The sequence below is a fragment of the Diabrotica virgifera genome, chromosome 3, assembly GCF_917563875.1.
Source record: "Diabrotica virgifera virgifera chromosome 3, PGI_DIABVI_V3a".
NCBI classification, from domain to species: Eukaryota; Metazoa; Arthropoda; class Insecta; order Coleoptera; family Chrysomelidae; genus Diabrotica; species Diabrotica virgifera.
Window position 1 is genome coordinate 128,547,885 of NC_065445.1, and position 22,578 is coordinate 128,570,462.

Genomic DNA, 22,578 nt, shown 5'->3' on the forward strand with positions numbered 1-22,578 from the left:
AAATAGTAGGAAATACAAGAAGGGCTACGTTTCCCAAAAACAACAAATTACCCCCTTTAAAGGGATGAAATGGGGGTTCCGGGGCGAAATTTTTTAAGAAAAAGTTAGTCTCATAGTAAGCACCCCTTCGTATACCAGAAAAAAAACTGGACTTGTGTCCATTTTGCGAGGTTCAACCTCTGTTTCTTACACTAATATGTATATTGAGTATTTTAATCCTGGCTAAAAACTAAGGCTGTCCATATATGGGTCGACGCTCGAAGTAGTCGACTCGATTCCAGTCGCGTAGATCTCTCCCCGCGACATTGCGTCAAGCACTTCGCGCCGTGTGTGCGCTACTAGTTCGTGGCCGGTTCGTTAGGCTACGGCTCCACGGGCGAGAAATTGACGCTAGCAGTAGCAGTAAAATGAACTTAAGGTTCCGCGGAACGGAATGGGAATAGCCGAACTGTACCGACTACAGGACTTGTGCGTAGTCAGTTCAGTTCGGCTACTCCCATTCCGTTCCGCGGAACCTTAAGTTCATTTTACTGCTACTGCTAGCGTCAATTTCTCGCCCGTGGAGCCGTAGCCTTAGATTAGTACGCGTTAGTACGTGTTTTCAAGTGGCACAAAAACGGTGCGCATACAATCCAACTTCTGTCGGCGCCACGAACGCATGGCGCGCATATCTATACTATACATACCTAAACATTGAACATGTCTTTGTAGGTGTTTATTATAAATTTCGTTGGAGAAGTAGAAAAATACACAACTGTATAATGCTCATTGTATACAAATTATACTAAAAATATAACAATATCGTATTTTTCACAGTCATTTTGATTGATATATAAAAAATGCGTTCTTCCTGATTTGAAGATGTGAGCAAACTGAATCGACTAGTGTGCGGAGAGCAATCGCTTGTGCCGCAGGGTTCATACAAGACGCGCGAACTTCGAGACGTGTCTTTGAGCGACCCATGTGCGGACGGCCTAATACTTTAAAGGTCAAAACGGCAAACAGGTGTATGTTTTCAAAAAACTTTCTTTAAGAAATTTCTTTAATAATTTTGGTTTAGTATACAGTATACCCAACAATTTATGAAAGTTTTTTGGGTTATTATTACAATTACTTTTAGGTATTCTTGAGTTTTCGGTCATTGTTTACATATTTGTAAACAAGTAAATATTTGTTATTTGTCTGAATTAATCAATAAGATTTTTAATTTTTAATAACAGCTTTCGAACTCTGAGCTTGTCAAATGATATTTCTCCTAGGTATGATTTCATCTAACTTCTTCTACACTTGGTCAAACTATAACAGTTTTGTTTTCTGGAAGAATTTTGATAACTTTTAATATACACGTTAACATTTCACTTCAATAGTAATAATAGAAATTTTTTGAAAATTTAACTTTAAAATTTAGTATCTTAACTTTAAATTCATTTAACCTATACATGGCTTTTTAGTCATTTTCAATTTTTAATTAATATTTATGAACATAGAGGTTGCATAAGATTGTAGTTCCTTCTTTATCATTTTAATAAATGACAGTCTTCCTCAGCTGATCTGCTGTTCACGTGGGCTCAAAATGGTTGGACTCAGCCATGTTGTCTTATTAATTATTAAAAGAATTTAGATGTGATTTTATTCACTTTAAAGGGTTATTATACCCTATATCTGTGGCTTTCGCCCAGTATCTATGTTTTTTATTGTGTCGTTTAGCAATTGCTCTTCTATGAAGGTTTTATAAGAGGACGTAAGTTTTTCACTCATTTTTTATATAAAAAAAATCTGATCTTAAATATGTCCTTTTAGGAAGCTCTGATGATGACACGTTATGTGTCGAAAGTACTTAGGTGATAATAAAATATTTTTTACACACTATCAAAAGTTTTTTGAAAACATACACCTGTTTGCCGTTTTGACCTATTTAGAAGTGTGTACAAGTCTTGCAGTCTTTTCCAAGTTAATACTTTACACTAAAACCTGCCATATCCGGATCAATGTGGCGACAGACCGATCCGGATATGAAAAAATCCGGATATCAAGACCACTACTTCTTTTACAGTCTCTGAAACGTTTTCTCCTCCACAAATTCCAGTAATCAACGCCGTCAATAACTTTCGTCGATAGACACGTTTTATAGATTCTATAATACATTATTTCGCTATCTTTTAGTTCTTATTTTAGTGCGTTGTCCAACAGCAGGACTACTTTTCTCGGTAGATTTCGGTAGATCCGGACGGCGCAGAACCGTCCGGATATGGGGAGGTTCGGATATGACAGGTCCGGATATGGCAGGTTGTACTGTATATATTAAACGGAAAATATGGAGTACACTGGTCTGCTGATTTCAAGAGGTTACCATAGCGGTGTCTAAAGATAATTGTCTCTAGATATATTGTAGAAATTTCAACAGAGAGGTACACTGGTGTATTTGTACACTTGCAAGACCAAGGACAAAAATAATAAATAAGGACAGATAAACAGACAAACTTTTATTTTTCAAAGGATTAAGCGAAAGGGGCGAATATCACAAAACTCTAATAATTAACTAAAAAGGGTAAAACAATATCGTAAGTAAGGCATTGTGAAGAGATAAAACAGATTTCAAAAATGTGGGAGATTCACAAAGCTTTCTCTAGGAATACTCAAATAACTACACAAAGAGGGTAGGTCACATATAGGTTCAGAATCCTTTTGGTCCTGTCCTATGTTCTATTTATTACACTGTGATATAAAGAAACATTTCATTTTCTTACCATGTTGTTTTCATCTCACGTAATTTAGTGCAGTATGCTAATATCTATTTTGAATTTGTGAACTGCGTTCGCAACTTTCAATATCTTTTGAGATCAGAACGTACATAGCTGTAATATTCGAGGAACTCCAATTGAATTTTTTAGGTTGCTGAATAACTATGCCTCATTTTTGAATTGTTAGCCCCACGTCCTACCACCAAATTGGAGAACTAGGAGTCTTAATATCAGGCCTCAACTAGCCTCATTTACCTCTCCATGCCAGCTATCTCATAATTACGCTGGATTTCGCTTTTTCAAATTTGAGTAGCTTTCTATTCTATGTGTCCACTTCTTGTAGCTTAATATAATTATTACACAAGCAAGCAAGTATTAAATGGACCATTGTACAAATTTTGCCCGCGGACGGGAAAGCAGTATTTGTTTGTACAGCTGGAGATAGAATCTTTTATTTATCCTTCATCATCATCATTCCCTTTGCGTTATCCCTACGCGAAGTTGGCTTCCCTAATTGCATTTCTCCACACAATTCTATCTTGAGTCATATCAATGTTAATCCACTCATCCATATAAGCATTCTCATTTCCGCCACATGCATTCGTTGTTCCTCTTTCGTTTTCACTGCCCAACATTCAGTTCCGTACATCATAGCCGGTTTTATGGCTGTTTTACAGAATTTTCCCTTCAGCTTCATTGGAATTTTTCTGTCATACAACACACCACTCGCTTCTTTCCACTTCATCCATCCAGCCCTCATTCTACTGCATGAATCTCCATCTATTTCTCCATTACTCTCTAATACCGATCCTAATTACTTAAAACTATTGCTTTTCACAATTGTTTCACCATCCAAAAATACCATTTTATTTGTAGTAACTCCATCTTTAAATGAAGATTCCAAATACTCTATTTTTTCCTACTAAGTTTTAAAACTTTTTCCTCCAGAGCTTGTCTCCACTGTTCCAGTTTTTGTTCTAAGTCTCTTTCACTATTTCCTATTAACACTACATCATCAGCATACATTAGGCACCATGGAATGCTACCCTGTAGTTTCGCTGTTATCTGGTCCAAAACTAATGAGAATAAATAAGGACTAAGCACCGAGCCTTGGTGCAATCCTACTTTCACCTGAAATTTATCAGTCTCTCCCACACCTGTCCTAACACCAGTCGTTACTCCCTCATACATATCTTTCACAATCTTTACATATTCGCCAGGGACTCCTTTCTTATTGGGTGCCCACCACAGAATCTCTCGAGGAACTCTATCATATGCTTTCTCAAGATCAATGAATACCATATGAGCGTTGGTCTCTTTATTCCTCTATTTTTCCATCAGTTGCCTTACAAAGAGAATTGCATCTGTTTTTGATCTGCCCTGCATAAAGCCAAATTAATTATCGGATATTTCCGTTTCTTCACGTATCCGTCTATCAATTACTCTCTCCCAAATTTTTATAGGATTACATATCATCCATTCTATCTGTGTCGCTGTTTGGAATTCAGGTAAATGACCATCTGATTGGTGTACCTCAATTTATATCCCACTACACAAAAAAGGAACTACTACCAGATGTGAAAACTACCGCACACTATCACTAATAACACATGCTAGTAAAATCTTGTTGCATATCATCAAAAACAGATTAAAAACCTATCTACATTACCAAATACCTCAGGAACAAGCGGGGTTTGTAATGGGTAAAGGTACAAGGGAACAAATCCTGAACCTGAGAAAACTCATTGAAAAATCTAGAAAATTTCAAGTACCTATGATTATATGCTTCGTTGACTACCAAAAGGCATTTGATTGTGTAAGCTGGATAAATCTGTGGTCAATTTTAATAGAAAGGGCGCACAAATGCACCTGGTGACACTTATTAAAAATCTGTACCAGTCTAATATAGCGACAGCACGACTAGATCAGAAGTTCTCAAACAAATTCAAGACCGAGAGAGGTGTTCGAAAAGGATGCGTGTTGTCACCTGACTTATTTAACATTTATGGTGAACATGTCATGAGGATGGTTTTAGAAGGATGAGCCGGTGGAGTAACAGTAGCTGGTAAAAAAATCTCCAATTTAAGATTTGCTGATGACACTACACTTATAGCAGCAAATGAGCAAGAAATGTTTGATCTTCTGCGAAAAGTTGAGTACGAAAGCAATACAGTTGGTCTGAAAATCAATAAAGCTAAGACAAAAATAATGGTGGTCGACAGATTTGACACTATTCAACTGACTAACATATTACAGGAATACCAGAGAGTAAACACCTTTGTCTATCTCGGGTCTAGTATAACTAACGATGGTAACTGTGAAGCAGAAGTTCGGAGAGGTATTGGTATGGCAAAAAATGCGATGAGTCGCCTAACTAAACTTTGGAAAGACAGATCTCTCTCTCAAAATATCAAGATGATACTGGTGAATGCCCTTGTATTCCCAATATTTCTATACGGAGCAGAGACTTGGACTCTTTGATCTAATTTGATTAAAATCTCTTGCTTTCTTTGCTCTCTGTTTGGATATTTTATATATCTTTGCTTTGCCTTCCCTGGTATCAAGTTGATCGTATAGGTTTGGTTTGATTTTATAGGTTTGGTTGATCGTATAGGTTTCAATCTTTTATTTATTCATCATGATTAGCAAATATTGCTCAGAGATTTATTGCAGAGTACAGAAAATATCTGGACTATTGCAAAATGTAAAATTTATCCCCACTTTTTATTTGTAAATACGACAGTATAAATTATCTTTATAGTGCACTTTTTTAGTTTTTGTAGTACTCTTGGAATTTTGGAGCCTTTTATGACCAAAACGAATGACAATATAATCTTATTAAATATATTTTTGAAATGATCTACATTTTTATAGCTGTCGGTCGTTAACTGGATAGTCCAATTTTTTACATTTTCTACATTAAATTAGTCTTGTCACGAGAACAATCAAAATCAATGTCGGAATTAGACAAGGGGACAGCTTTAGTTCATGCCTATTCAAATTAATAAAGGATGAAGTTACCGGTAGTGTTAACAAAATGAATCAGGGATACAAAATGTACAACCGAACAAAGAGAACACTTTACTACGCAGACGATGCAATCCTAATACCCGAAAACGAAGATGACTTACAACGCTTACTACAAAAATTTAAAATAACCGCCGAAAAGTATAAACTGACACTATCCACAGAGAAATCACAATCGATAGTAATATCCAAGAACCCAATTAGAAGCAAAGTAGTAGTGGACGACCATATAATCGAACAGGTAAAGAATTGTAGATACTTGGGTGTGGAAATATCTAGAGACAGGCATCTGTGGTAAGAAACAAAACAGCAGGCAACGAAAGCAGTGAGAATATGTGGTTTCTTGAGGGATATGATCTGGCGGAATAAATAATATGACCGCCGAAAGCAAAGTTCGCATTTATAAGACATGTGTTAGATCCGTACTGACATACGCAGCTGAGACAAGAGCCGAAACAAATAATGAGAACAACAGAGACGAAAACCCTAAGATCAAAAAGAGGTATCATACTCAAAGATAGAATAAGAAACGAAGACACATTGAGAGAGCTTAGCGTTCAAAACGTAGTGAGATGGACAAGAGCAAGAAGACGCATGTGGAGAGTACGTAGTTCGGAAGGTCCCTGAAAGTATGGCGAAATTAGCGAAAGCACAGAAGCTCAAAACCAAACGATCCATAGGAAGACCCAAAAAACGATCGTACGAGAGATGGAACTCCGGATCGCAGCAAAGACTGTAACAGAAGAAACAGGACATAGTCCTATTAAAAGAAGAAGAACAAGAATACAAGAACATGTGGAGAGAATGAATGAAAGTAAGGGGCTAAAAAAGACATTGAATCGGAGACAGTGGACAAAAGGAGTTGGACGTCCTACCATTAAGCTGAGCAGATGATTTGTAAAGAGTCAGAATAAACGGAGTACATGTAGTCCAGAAGTTGAATTGTTTTGAGAATAAAGCTACCTAAAAATATTTGTGAATAAAGTTACCTACCATTTGCCATCACATGAGACATAATCTGCTCTTAGTTAGTTTAATATTATTTTTGAAATATTTTAGTTAATTCAATGACTGTATATAAAAGTGAAATTTCTTACCCCGTCTATAACATCTGCAATCATTCCTGTCCATTTTCCAGATAAGCTGTCAAAATGACCATGCTGGTTGTCATTTCTAACATTAAACGTATATTGGAATCCCAATATTTTGGAGATTTCTTCAATAAGGTCTATTGCATATCCTTCGTATCTGTCATTGCCTGACAAACGATGTGTACCTTCTTTCTGTTCTTTCAGTTGTGCATACGGTTTAGTCTAAAATAGAAATAAAAATTTTTGACAGGAAATGTAAAACTGCATTTGTTGAATAAAATATTTAAATCTTAAGGTATAAATGAATTTACAGCCTGATTTTGAATATGAATATATACAGGGTGTTTCAGAAAAGGTAACACTGTATCTAGAATAGGTAAAAAACTGAAAAATAATAATTGGAGTTTGTTTAGTATAAAATATTTGTAGCGCCATCCGTTTTCAAGACCCCTGTTGAGCTGCCCCCCCCCACTTGCAAAATTTAAAAAACAAATAGTTCTGATTTATGAGCTATTTATGAGCTCTAATATTCCGCAAATTAAAATTTTGAGCTCGTTACACTGAGCAGGAATTTGATATTTTAGTGGGGGGGGGGGGGGGAGACTGAGTCAGCCCCTTACTACTTAAAAATAGGGATATTGAATCGATATTTGCGGCAGAATTACGAGCTATTTATCAGCTCTTGAAATGATATAGTTTAGATTTTTGAGCTCACCCCTTTACCCCCAAACAACCCCTTTAATTGATTTTACTTAAGAGAAACATGCTGAAAAAACTTAAAATATATCGTATCGCGGATATAATTCCTATAGCTTATATATTCTAAGAATAAACTCTTAAATCATGCGCATTTAGATTATTGAGCTACAACCCCTTCTAAAGAAAACAACCCCATCTTCAAGGCTTAAGAGAGAGTTGTACTTAAAATGCATTAAATTAATTATTTGCCGACTAAATATCGTTTAATTTATGAGCTCCCAAAATACACGCCATTAGGTCATTAAATTGCAGTTTCTTTTATATAGTGCAGTCACTGAAGGTAAAAATCAACTATTACCTTCAATTTCGGTGAACCTTCATCGATTTTCACGACAATCGGTGAGTAGTTAGAGGATACCCCATGAAACAAAGGTGACATAGTACCACCTTGCTCCTTCTCCCTGAGGGTGGATACCACCCCTTCCCGGGGGTGAAAATTATTTTATTAAAAATAAATCCACAAATCGATAGAACGACAAATTATAAGCAGAATTTCTTATATAAAGTTATTAAAATAAATCAATATCTTTTGAGTTATTAAAGATCAAAGATTTTAATTTTTCGTGAAAAAATGCATGCTTTAAAGAGGTTTTTCGTAAATCACTTAAAACTTGTAAGTTTTTATATAAAAGTTATCATTACCAAAATTAAAGCTTTCAAAAACCTTTTATTTTCAAAGTGAGTTATAGGTAATTAAATGTATTTTTTTTTTCGGCGAGTACCTATTCAAATCTAATTATTCTAGCCTAATTACCAGGAAAACGATGCAGTTTATAAAATATACTTAATATACAGGGTGATTCATTAAGAATGTCCAATCTCTGAGTTGTAGATTCTAGACCTCAAAATATTAAGATTTAACCCAAATCACTTATATAAAATGTGCCTTGTTACTGAGTTACACTGTGTCCTATTTAAACTATTTTATATAACCATTTTTACCCAGTACTTTAAAACTATTTGACATAATATCCTTGTCATACTTTACAGAAAGTGTAGTTGCCGTACACCCTACTAAATTATGATAAACAAACGTTTCTGGCTACCTACCAGAGGCGTACGACAGGTGACAGTGCATGGTTTACCCTTCCCAAATTCTACGCCACTAGCGAAATTGCTATTTTAGCACAATATTTCGATTTTCCAATACCTTCTATGTAAATAATATACTCTTCATTCGTAACGTTAAGGTCATCAGTTTTCGAGATATTTGAAGTTGAAAATGAAACTTTACAGTTATTTTGATTAATGTATTGTGCCCCTTCATTTTTAACTTCAAATATCTCGAAAACTAATGATTTTATCGATACGAATGAAGAGTATATTATTTGCATAGAAAGTATTGTAGAATCTAAAAATTATGCTGAAATGGAAATTCCATCAGTGGCGTAGAATTTGGGAAGGTTCAACCATTCATTTTCCCCTGTACGCCGCTTGTAATAGCCAGAAACCTTTATTTAACATAAATTAGTAAGGTGTGCAGTACCTACACTTTTTGGCAAGTATGATACGGCAATTTCAAATACTGTTAAAGTACTGGCTACAAATAATTTTTAAATTTTTAAATCAAACATCCCTATTACTTAAATATTAAATATTTGTACCCAGTATTTTAAAAGTATTAGATATATTCTTATCATACTTTGCAGATAGTGTAGATATTGTACAATCTATTAAAATATGTTAAATAAAACTTTCTGTCTAGTACCAGAGGCGTACGACAGGGGAAAGTTAATGGTTGACACTTCCCACATTCTACGCCACTGGCGGAATTACTATTGTATTGCAATTTTTCGATTCTTCAATACATTCTGTGCAAATGATATACTCTTCATCCTTACCGATAAAATCATTAGTTTTAGAGATATTTAAAGTTAAAAATGAAGGAGCACAAAATACATTAATCAAAATAGCTATGCCGTTTCATTTTCAACTTCAAATATCTCGAAAACGACTTTAAAGTTACGAATAAAGAGTATATTACTTACATAGAAAGTATTGTAAAATCGAAATATTGTGCTAAAGTAGCAATTTCGCCAGTGGCGTAGAATTTGGGAAGGGTCAACTATTCACTTTCCCCTGTCGTACGGCTCTGGTAGTAGCCAGAAATGTTTATTTATCATGATTTAGTAGGATGTACAGTACCTATTTTTTCTGCCAAGTATGACAAGGATATGTCAAATAGTTTTAAAGCCCTGGGTAAAAATAGTTATTAAATTTAAAAAAAAAAAACATCCTGTAACTCAGTAACGAGCCACATTTTATTTAAATGATTTGGGTTAAATCTTAATATTTTTGAGGTCTAGAATCTACATCTCAAAGATTGGACATTCTTAATGAGTCACCTTGTATATTTGTCAAAGTACTCAGAAATACCTATTAAATAAGCACCGACAGAAGTTGATATCATCAAACTTAAGCAAGTGAACATGAAAATAATTCAAATGATTTTCAAATTTCTAGTAAAAAGTGAAAAATTAAACGAACACCATTTCCACAAAAATTAAAATCTTTAGTATCCCCTATAAGACTTTCTTTACTTTATCATAAGTAATGACCTTAAACATTTTTACCGATTTAGAATGCATATTTTTAAAAAACATATATTATACTTATGTATGATTTAAAAAAATCAAAATTTTTCAACTTTTCGTAAATTATTTTCTTTTGATAATAACTCCAAAAATACTCGATACACGTAAAAAATAATAGATAACGAAATTTGAGTTTTTTTATTAGCAAAGATTTTACTTGCCTTTTGAGTTCTGTATGAATCAAAATAACCAAGATAGAAACGTTTAAGCAAAGAATATATACCTCCTAGAAGAAGCGTTTATATGAAACAGATTGTCACGTTTATAAGCAGGCTTGTTGACGAGGGATGTTGCGGCCGAAATGTGGGCGGTGGTGAGATCGCGAAAGCTCCGTAGTCGTTGTCAGGTCAATACACCTCCATGGCATCTACTCAGTTAAAGCGCAAAGTCCTATCATAAAACGTTACAGAGCCATACTTTTCAATTAGAGTATATATTCGTTGGTTTAAGCTTTAATTTTACTGCGAGAACAATGTAACTAGAGCCCTTTAACTTATTATCGTAAAAAATAAAGTATTTGAAAGATTAAAAATGTAATACAGTTTTATAGCTCTTGAAATTACCTTTCAAATAGTTGGATGTGCCTGATGTCATAAACATTCCAAAACAGATATTCCAAAAAAAAAATATCATTTTTTTGGAAAAATTTTTGGAGTTTAAGTTATGATGCTATCAACTTTTCTGGAACTTATTTGATAGGTATTTCTAAGTACCTTGACAAGTATTTAGTGTTATAAAATCCATCGCTTTCCCGTTATTTAAGTTTGGATCCTTAGATTTGAATACTCGCAGGAAAAAATATACACATATATTCAATTACCTATAACTTACTTTAAATTAACATTAAATAGTTTTTCGAGTAAGAAATTTATTATATTTTTTATTAGCTTCAATTTTAGTGATGAAAACTTTTTTGTAAAAACTTACACTTTTTGAGTTATTTACGAAAAATCGCTTTAAAGCATGGATTTTTTTCACAAAAATTAAAAAATTTGATCTTTAATAACTCAAAAAGTACTGATTTACTTAAATACCATTATATAACAAATTTTGCTTAGAATTTGTCCTCCTATCGATTTATAGGGTTATTTTTAATAAAGTAATTTTCATCCCCGGGAAGGGGTGACATCTTCCCCAGGCTAAAACCGCAAGTTGGTACCATGTTACGTTACTTTTGTTTGTTAAGGTATCCTCTATCCACCCACCAAGTTACGTGAAAATTAATGGAGGTTCACCAAAATCGAAGGTCATAGTTGATTTTTACCTTCAGTGACTGCACTATTTAAAAAAGAAAATTACAATTAAATTAATGAAATACGTGCATTTTGCGAGCTCATAAATTATTAAACGATATGTAATCGCCAAATAATTAATTTAATTCATTTTAAGTAAAATTCTCTCTTAATCAGGGAAGATAGGGTGGTTTTCTTGCGAAGGGGTTGTCGCTCTTAATCAAATTGCGCGTGATTTAAAAGTTTATTCTTAGAATAAATATAATTTATACGAATTAAACTTCTATTAACTTTTTTGTAAAAACTTACAGTTTTTCAGTGATTGGCGAAAAACCGCTTTAAAATATGCATTTTTTTCACGAATAATTAAAATCCTTGATCTTTAATAACTCAAAAAATAATGATTTATTTTAGTAACTTTATATAACAAATTCTTCTTATAATTTCCTTCTAGTCCTTCTAGTCCTTCTATCGATTTGTGGAGTTATTTTTAATAAAATAATTTTCACCCCCGAGAAGGGGTGGTATCCACCCTCAGGGTAAAGACGCAAGGTGGCACCATGTTACCTTTGTTTCTTGGGGTATCCTCTAACCACTCACCAATTTTCGTGTGGAAATCCATAAAGGTTCACCGTAATTCCGTGGCTCTCGGGTAAAAGGGCATATCTATGCAAAATGAAATTGTTCAAGAGACAAAATTGAAAGTTCAACATTTTTCTAAAATCAAATGTGTTACTTTAGCCATTGTTTGGCATATTATAATGAAGGAGAATCTAATAAACTAACTTTTGCTGCATATAAACAATTCATACCTTACTCTAATTTGAAGTTATTAGTAGTTTTCTTCATCAGGGTACTCAGATATATCCTTTTACTCAAATGTAAATGTTATTATGTATGACATATACAATAGTTTGTACTACCTTAATGGTGAAAGGCTGATATTAATAAAACGGATTATTTACTGTTAATGGTTTTTATTGTAATAAAAAATGGAAAAGAAGGTGAATATTATAATTAAATTATTGTGCGCTGCAGAAAGGGGCCATTCATCAATTTCTTCTCCATCCAGTAAGACGTCTTCAACGTTTTCATCCGATGGAATAGACCTATAGTAGTCGTGGAAGACATCGGGTATTAGCGGCAGCATGTCAATGAGGTCCTTCTTCTTATTCTCTGAGATTGCCAGAGGACCACCGTAGGACAGTTCAGGGTTCAGATGGCTGCGGAAACGGCCTCTACGGCGATAGTTTATTGTCTTGAACGACGAATCCGGATCCAGTGCCTTCTTGTAAAGGACTTTTCCTGCCTCTTTTATGTAACGGAGCCACTTTATTTTCCTCCATGTAACTTTTTCCCCGTCTTCGTTTACTTTTTTATTTTGAAGTGCCGACTTGTACAAATCAGAGAATTGGAAAAAGTCTGACTGTTTCATTTCTGTCACAACAAATGGGTTTTTCTTCCCCGTCTGACGAACCAACTGCATCCAGTCGTGCGGGTGATAGATTGGGATATTTGATTTTTTTTTCATTTTTTCTATCAGAGCATGATCAGAGTCACACTCCATATGAGTGTGACCAGGAACTAGAAATTTGTGGTCAATCACCTCTAGAGTTGGAACGTCGTTTATGACAGACATGAACATGGCAGCTACATGCGAGTTCTTATTTTGTCCTCCACATGTGTCTGACCACAAGATTACCCTCTTCACATGTGGTGGAAGATTCAAGAGATGCTTCTGTAAACATGAAGCAATTTGGTTGCCTCCTCTTGCAGCTACTACTTCATTCCACATGTAGCAGTGCGCTTGATTATCCGTGCAATCATGCACAATTAAATTAAATACCCACAGTTGCCTTTTGTAGAAAACGACTGAAGTTTCTAGTTGGGGAGTCGGCAAACATTGCTGCAAATCAAATACAAGTGTTTTAATACACTCATCAACCAAACTTTTATCATTCCGTTTTGCCTCATGTGCTTGATCTGCCATATCGTGGTGCTGCTGTAGCTGGATGTCAAGAGCATCTTTTTCTTTATCCAGTGTTAAAGATATCTTCATTTTTAGTTTGTCACAGGTGTTGCATGTGTCTTTGCTAGAAGATTTAATTGCCAAGTTTAGTCCGTGAAATATCCTTGTGTAAATTGATAGGCTAACTGGTTTGAACATTGCATCTATCTTTGGCTTATATTCGGCATAGCATTTTATTACATATAGTGTAATGCGATGGCAAATACTTTTTTTCTGTGTCCCTTCGGGAATAGTGACTGCGATACGATGGTATCGAGAGTAGGTGACTTTTTACCCTTTCAATTTCGTCATCACATATTTTGTTTGGAGGTGCATGTTTATACCACGCTGGTCATCCTTGGGTATTCCTGATGTACTTCTTCTTCTTCTTCTTCTTCTTCGCGCGACTAGGATTACTCCTGTTTGTCTGCCTCTTATTCCGTTTCAGTTGTTGTTGACTGTACATTGTCTTTGCACCTTTTCGGCGGCCTTCCAACGGGTCTTCTGCTATACGGCTTGTTGTTTTTACAGATGTTCGCTAATCTATCGGATCCATTCGATTTACATGTTCGTTCCAGTTTTTCTTTCTTGTTTTTATCCACCTGTCAATATTTTGAATTTTGCAACGTTCTCGTATACTTCTGTTGCTTTGTCTGTCTCTTAATGATATGCCCGCTATTGATCTTAATACTTTCATTTCGATATTGTTGATTTGTTGTTTCGTCTTTCTTGTATCGGTCCTTGTCTCCGCTGCATATGTTAGGATAGGTCTTACTGTTGTCTTGTATACTTTTATTTTGCTTTCCGTGGTCAGATATTTGTTTCTCCATAATATGGTTTCTCGGACGCAACCACTTACTCTTGCCGCTGTTGTTGCTTGTGTTGTGGTCTCTGTTCTTATATTCCTGTCACTAGTGATCTCTATAGGTAATTGAATTTTATTACTTGTTCTACAATTTTGCCGTCTATTTCTAACTTACATCTACGCGGCTCTTTACTTATCACTATACATTTAGTTTTTTCTACCGATATTCTCATATTAAATTTATTTGCTGTGAGATTGAAAGTGTGGAGTTGCCTTTGTAGGTCATCCTCGTTATCAGCAATTAGTACTGCATCATCGGCATATCATAGTATCGTGATTTTATGCGCTCCCATGTGGTATCCATGTCGTTTTCTGACTTCGTGAATTATTTGATTCATCATCATATTGAATAACAATGGGCTGAGCGAGTCTCCTTGGCGGATTCCTCCTTTTAGTGCTATGCGTTCTGTTTCTCCTGTTTACATTATAACTCTGGTCTTGTTGTTCTTGTTAATTTTCTTAATTAGCCTTATTATCTGGTGGTCTATTTGTTTAGCTTGTAATAAATTTAAGATATCATTTCGCCTCACCCTGTCAAAAGCACTTTTTAAATCTACAAAGCACATGTATGCTAGTTTTCCATATTCAATAGACTTTTCTACTATTTGCCTGATAATAAAAATTGCATCTATTGTGCTGCGGTTCTTCCGGAAGCCTTGCTGTTCATCTGCCATATTCGCTTTTTCCTCGATTTTATCTTTTATGACTGCCATCAACAATTTTAATGTGCTGTTCATCAGACTAATGCCTCTGATGTACTTTCGGCTAGTTTTTTTATAGCGCTTGTTAAAAACTTCGCCGTTTCACCAAAGGTATATAGAAAGCATTTCTTACAAACAGGCTGAAGATTTGGCGGCCTGGTATGATTACCAGGCAACCAAATCGTCGTTGGGATGTAGGTTTTCTGCCAGTGACCGTTCTTAAAATACTCAACAAACGATAAAATACAACGTGTTTGAGAGATTAATAAAATTAAGTAAAACAAAAATTAATGAAATTACCTTTATTACATTTGAGTAAATGAACGTAAGTCGTGATATCTTCGTTTTTTCACATATATTTAAACACTTTATGCTGATTAAATTTGGGTAAATGAAATTATGTCCAAATATCTCCTTTTACTCTAATCATGATTAGTAAATTTTGTGCATCTGATTCCAGTAAACGAAAATATCTCTAAATATCCCGTTTTACCCAAACGTAATTCTTGCATTCTTGGTTAAATATGATTCAGGTAAAGAGAATTATCTACTAATATAACATTTTACCCGAATTTATTTTGTAAATACATTTGCAAACTAAAGCATATCTGGAATTATTCCTCTTTACTCCATTGTAAACGTTAATTTTGTTCAATGACTCCCTTTTCACATGTCAAAATCTAATGGAATTATTTAGATTGTAGAATATATCCTTTTACCCAAATGAAGAGCACAAAATTTACTTTATTATCAAATTGTTACCTCATTTCGGGAAAAATTCGAGATATGCCCTTTTACCCGAGAGCCACGGAATTGAAGGTAACAGTTGATTTTTATCTTCAGTGACTGCACTATACAAAGGGAATTGTAATTTAATGACCTAATGATGCGTATTTTGGAAGCTCATAAATTATTAAACGATATTTAGTCGCCAAATAATTAATTTAATGCATTTTAAGTACAATTCGCTCTTAAGCCTGGATGATGCGGTGGTTTTCTTGCGAAGGGGTTGTAGCTCAATAATCGAAATGCGCATGATTTAAGAGTTTATTCTTAGAATATATTATAAGCTATAGAAATTATATCAGCGATACGATATGTTTTAATTTTTTTCAGCATGTTTCTCTTAAGTAAAATCAATTAAAGGGTTGTTTGGGGGTGAAAGCTATGAGCTCAAAAATCGAAACTTTATCATTTCAAGAGCTCATAAATAGCTCGTAATTCTGCCTCAAAAATCGATTCAATATTCCTATTTTTAAGTAGGGGGGCACTAAAGTATTAAATTCCTGCTCAGTGTAACGAGCTCAAAATTTTGAATTTGCGTAATAGCTCATAAATCAGGGCTATTTGTTTTTTAATTTTTGCAAGTGGGGGGGGGGGCGCAGCTCAACACGGGTGTTTTCAAGATACAGGACGCCGAAGATAAAAAATCTATACATTTTTACGATTTTAAGAAGTACCTAGATATTGTGCACTTTTTGACATAAAATTGAGAATTTTATATTCATCATTCGCGCTTACTTGTAATGGTATGAATTTTTTAAACAAAAAACATCTGTACGCTAGTGAGATATCATTTTTGATTTCCTCGTTCAATTTGTGACAAAAAATCTATCTCTCATTTTTTTCATGCGACCCGCCATTTTCATGCAAAAAATAAAATAATATCTTCACGCTTCCAAAGAATTCTAGTTTCTACATGATGTCCAGAAACGCTCCCGACAAACGAAGACCGGAGATTCTTCAGATAATTTTAAGAAAATTTAACCCAATTCACCTAGTCCGAAAATGCTTCCTCGGAGCTCTTTGAAGATGGCGTCTTGTAATTAGTTTTTTAAAATACCTCCAGAATGCTTCTATTTAAAAAAACACTAAAACTCGTACCCCTACTTATTATCTTCTAGAGGTAAATCGATCCATCAATTGCAAATTTCTAGTACCGATCATAGGCGTCCGCTTTAGGTAGGACCACGGTTATTTTATCACATAACTTTGTTGTCTTTAACTCTTCAGCATGTTGTTTTGAAGCTATTTCCTTGTGGCATTTTTGGAATCAATAACAAACTATATCAAAATTATTTTATTAACGTTTCGACATCCACATCGGATGTCGTTGTTAAAATACAAAATACTAATGTTAATGTCGAATATAAATAAAACATTATTAAAATCATTTTTTAGTTAAATTGTCGCTTATTTTCCATTTAGAATAGTTGATAACTCTTAAGAATTCCTGTCACTGGATTATTAAATTGTGAGGTATTATCGTATATTTAAAGTTTCTCTTGTTTTAGGTCGGTAAGATGCAACGTTTTCTATAAAAATCGATTTGAAAATGTTTCTTTTGTTCAAAAAAAAAAAAAAAATAAAAAAAACTATTAAGAAAAATCGAAAATTGGTACGTTTATTTCAAAGATAAATCGATTTCCTCAATTGCGAAATTCTAGTATTAGTTGTATGCGTCCGGTTTGGGTAGGTAAACTGTTATTTTATCGCATAACTTTTATGTCTTTAATTTTTAAGCATATTTGACACTTGATGATTAAATTATGATGTATTCTAGTACTAAAACTTTTTCAAATTCAAAGAACGAAAAATTTTTAAATCGATTTTTATAGAAAACGCTGCATTCTACCGACGTAAAGCAAGAATAACTTTTAGTACTATAATATTTTACAATTTAATAATCCAGTGTCAAAAATTTTTAGAAGTTAAAGACAAAAAAGGTTATGCGATAAAATAACCGTTGCCCTACTCAAAACGGCGCCTATGACCGGTACTAGAAATTCGTAATTGATTGAATCGATTTATCTCTGAGAGATAAATAAGTGAACGTTTTGGTTTTTCTAAATAGAAGCGTTCTAGAGATAAAAGAAAAGTCTTATTTCAAGACGCCATTCTCAAAGAGCTCTAGTTCCCTTAGGAAGCTTTCTCGGACTAGGTGAATTGAGTTAAATTGTCTGAAAAACATGCGGTCTTCGTTTGCCGGGAGAGTTTCTGTACACCCTTTATAATGAATGTATACAGGGTATATATTAATAATTGGAAATAAAATAAAAATGTGTGTACCATTTTTATATATTCGGCTGCAATACGAAGGAAAAACAATCTTACTTTTTAATTAGAATAAGGAGTGCAGCCAGTCCCTTTAACTGCAGTTTTCTACTCTTATTGGAGCGTCATCAGAAGGAACGTAGGCACTGTTCTCCTTAATCCAATCAAATCGCATCGAAATGTTTTCCCAAATATTGCAGCCAAAATGATGGTAATGGGTGGCTAGCGCCATCTGGCCGTAAAAATACGAAGCAAGTTTTCAATCCTAATAGCAAATAATTAATATTGAAAAATATCAAAAATTACTAAAAGATTTTTAAATTGAAAACTTACTGGTACATCCCCATGTATACGCCTCCAAGACTTCTACAATTTGCAAGTCATATGGATGCTGCAGTAAAGACGATAGGGAAGGAATTCTAAACTTTGCAATTCAAATCCCCCGTCTGCAGCTGGCTAGGAACTGAAAGATGCACCATAGTTACTCTACTGAGTAATAAGAAAACAAAATAAAAATGTGTGTACCATTTTTATATATTCGGCTGCAATACGAAGGAAAAACAATCTTACTTTTTAATTAGAATAAGGAGTGCAGCCAGTCCCTTTAACTGCAGTTTTCTGCTCTTATTGGAGCGTCATCAGAAGGAACGTAGGCACTGTTCTCCTTAATCCAATCAAATCGCATCGAAATGTTTTCCCAAATATTGCAGCCAAAATGATGGTAATGGGTGGCTAGCGCCATCTGGCCGTAAAAATACGAAGCAAGTTTTCAATCCTAATAGCAAATAATTAATATTGAAAAATATCAAAAATTACTAAAAGATTTTTAAATTGAAAACTTACTGGTACATCCCCATGTATACGCCTCCAAGACTTCTACAATTTGCAAGTCATATGGATGCTGCAGTAAAGACGATAGGGAAGGAATTCTAAACTTTGCAATTCAAATCCCCCGTCTGCAGCTGGCTAGGAACTGAAAGATGCACCATAGTTACTCTACTGAGTAATAAGAAAATAAAATAAAAATGTGTGTACCATTTTTATATATTCGGCTGCAATACGAAGGAAAAACAATCTTACTTTTTAATTAGAATAAGGAGTGCAGCCAGTCCCTTTAACTGCAGTTTTCTGCTCTTATTGGAGCGTCATCAGAAGGAACGTAGGCACTGTTCTCCTTAATCCAATCAAATCGCATCGAAATGTTTTCCCAAATATTGCAGCCAAAATGATGGTAATGGGTGGCTAGCGCCATCTGGCCGTAAAAATACGAAGCAAATTTTCAATCCTAATAGCAAATAATTAATATTGAAAAATATCAAAAATTACTAAAAGATTTTTAAATTGAAAACTTACTGGTACATCCCCATGTATACGCCTCCAAGACTTCTACAATTTGCAAGTCATATGGATGCTGCAGTAAAGACGATAGGGAAGGAATTCTAAACTTTGCAATTCAAATCCCCCGTCTGCAGCTGGCTAGGAACTGAAAGATGCACCATAGTTACTCTACTGAGTAATAAGAAAATAAAATAAAAATGTGTGTACCATTTTTATATATTCGGCTGCAATACGAAGGAAAAACAATCTTACTTTTTAATTAGAATAAGGAGTGCAGCCAGTCCCTTTAACTGCAGTTTTCTGCTCTTATTGGAGCGTCATCAGAAGGAACGTAGGCACTGTTCTCCTTAATCCAATCAAATCGCATCGAAATGTTTTCCCAAATATTGCAGCCAAAATGATGGTAATGGGTGGCTAGCGCCATCTGGCCGTAAAAATAAGAAGCAAGTTTTCAATCCTAATAGCAAATAATTAATATTGAAAAATATCAAAAATTACTAAAAGATTTTTAAATTGAAAACCTACTGGTACATCCCCATGTATACGCCTCCAAGACTTCTACAATTTGCAAGTCATATGGATGCTGCAGTAAAGACGATAGGGAAGGAATTCTAAACTTTGCAATTCAAATCCCCCGTCTGCAGCTGGCTAGGAACTGAAAGATGCACCATAGTTAATCTACTGAGTAATAAGAAAATAAAATAAAAATGTGTGTACCATTTTTATATATTCGGCTGCAATACGAAGGAAAAACAATCTTACTTTTTAATTAGAATAAGGAGTGCAGCCAGTCCCTTTAACTGCAGTTTTCTGCTCTTATTGGAGCGTCATCAGAAGGAACGTAGGCACTGTTCTCCTTAATCCAATCAAATCGCATCGAAATGTTTTCCCAAATATTGCAGCCAAAATGATGGTAATGGGTGGCTAGCGCCATCTGGCCGTAAAAATACGAAGCAAGTTTTCAATCCTAATAGCAAATAATTAATATTGAAAAATATCAAAAATTACTAAAAGATTTTTAAATTGAAAACTTACTGGTACATCCCCATGTATACGCCTCCAAGACTTCTACAATTTGCAAGTCATATGGATGCTGCAGTAAAGACGATAGGGAAGGAATTCTAAACTTTGCAATTCAAATCCCCCGTCTGCAGCTGGCTAGGAACTGAAAGATGCACCATAGTTACTCTACTGAGTAATAAGAAAATAAAATAAAAATGTGTGTACCATTTTTATATATTCGGCTGCAATACGAAGGAAAAACAATCTTACTTTTTAATTAGAATAAGGAGTGCAGCCAGTCCCTTTAACTGCAGTTTTCTGCTCTTATTGGAGCGTCATCAGAAGGAACGTAGGCACTGTTCTCCTTAATCCAATCAAATCGCATCGAAATGTTTTCCCAAATATTGCAGCCAAAATGATGGTAATGGGTGGCTAGCGCCATCTGGCCGTAAAAATACGAAGCAAGTTTTCAATCCTAATAGCAAATAATTAATATTGAAAAATATCAAAAATTACTAAAAGATTTTTAAATTGAAAACTTACTGGTACATCCCCATGTATACGCCTCCAAGACTTCTACAATTTGCAAGTCATATGGATGCTGCAGTAAAGACGATAGGGAAGGAATTCTAAACTTTGCAATTCAAATCCCCCGTCTGCAGCTGGCTAGGAACTGAAAGATGCACCATAGTTACTCTACTGAGTAATAAGAAAATAAAATAAAAATGTGTGTACCATTTTTATATATTCGGCTGCAATACGAAGGAAAAACAATCTTACTTTTTAATTAGAATAAGGAGTGCAGCCAGTCCCTTTAACTGCAGTTTTCTGCTCTTATTGGAGCGTCATCAGAAGGAACGTAGGCACTGTTCTCCTTAATCCAATCAAATCGCATCGAAATGTTTTCCCAAATATTGCAGCCAAAATGATGGTAATGGGTGGCTAGCGCCATCTGGCCGTAAAAATACGAAGCAAGTTTTCAATCCTAATAGCAAATAATTAATATTGAAAAATATCAAAAATTACTAAAAGGTTTTTAAATTGAAAACTGAAAACTTACTGGTACATCCCCATGTATACGCCTCCAAGACTTCTACAATTTGCAAGTCATATGGATGCTGCAGTAAAGACGATAGGGAAGGAATTCTAAACTTTGCAATTCAAATCCCCCGTCTGCAGCTGGCTAGGAACTGAAAGATGCACCATAGTTACTCTACTGAGTAATAAGAAAATAAAATAAAAATGTGTGTACCATTTTTATATATTCGGCTGCAATACGAAGGAAAAACAATCTTACTTTTTAATTAGAATAAGGAGTGCAGCCAGTCCCTTTAACTGCAGTTTTCTGCTCTTATTGGAGCGTCATCAGAAGGAACGTAGGCACTGTTCTCCTTAATCCAATCAAATCGCATCGAAATGTTTTCCCAAATATTGCAGCCAAAATGATGGTAATGGGTGGCTAGCGCCATCTGGCCGTAAAAATACGAAGCAAGTTTTCAATCCTAATAGCAAATAATTAATATTGAAAAATATCAAAAATTACTAAAAGATTTTTAAATTGAAAACTGAAAACTTACTGGTACATCCCCATGTATACGCCTCCAAGACTTCTACAATTTGCAAGTCATATGGATGCTGCAGTAAAGACGATAGGGAAGGAATTCTAAACTTTGCAATTCAAATCCCCCGTCTCCAGCTGGCTAGGAACTGAAAGATGCACCATAGTTACTCTACTGAGTAATAAGAAAATAAAATAAAAATGTGTGTACCATTTTTATATATTCGGCTGCAATACGAAGGAAAAACAATCTTACTTTTTAATTAGAATAAGGAGTGCAGCCAGTCCCTTTAACTGCAGTTTTCTGCTCTTATTGGAGCGTCATCAGAAGGAACGTAGGCACTGTTCTCCTTAATCCAATCAAATCGCATCGAAATGTTTTCCCAAATATTGCAGCCAAAATGATGGTAATGGGTGGCTAGCGCCATCTGGCCGTAAAAATACGAAGCAAGTTTTCAATCCTAATAGCAAATAATTAATATTGAAAAATATCAAAAATTACTAAAAGGTTTTTAAATTGAAAACTGAAAACTTACTGGTACATCCCCATGTATACGCCTCCAAGACTTCTACAATTTGTAAGTCACATGGATGCTGCAGTAAAGACG

At 34.6% G+C, this 22,578-nt stretch overlaps 1 protein-coding gene across 1 annotated transcript in view; it reads right to left on the minus strand.

Annotated features, from left to right (window-relative positions):
- The window catches only part of LOC126881309 (glutamate receptor ionotropic, kainate 2-like), a 136,068-nt gene that overhangs the window by 53,324 nt on the left and 60,166 nt on the right, over positions 1-22,578 (minus strand). Inside the window, exon 7 of the mRNA XM_050645516.1 lies at positions 6,866-7,081. Within this exon, the coding sequence (XP_050501473.1) occupies positions 6,866-7,081 (216 nt within the window). The remainder of the gene's footprint in view (positions 1-6,865; positions 7,082-22,578) is intronic.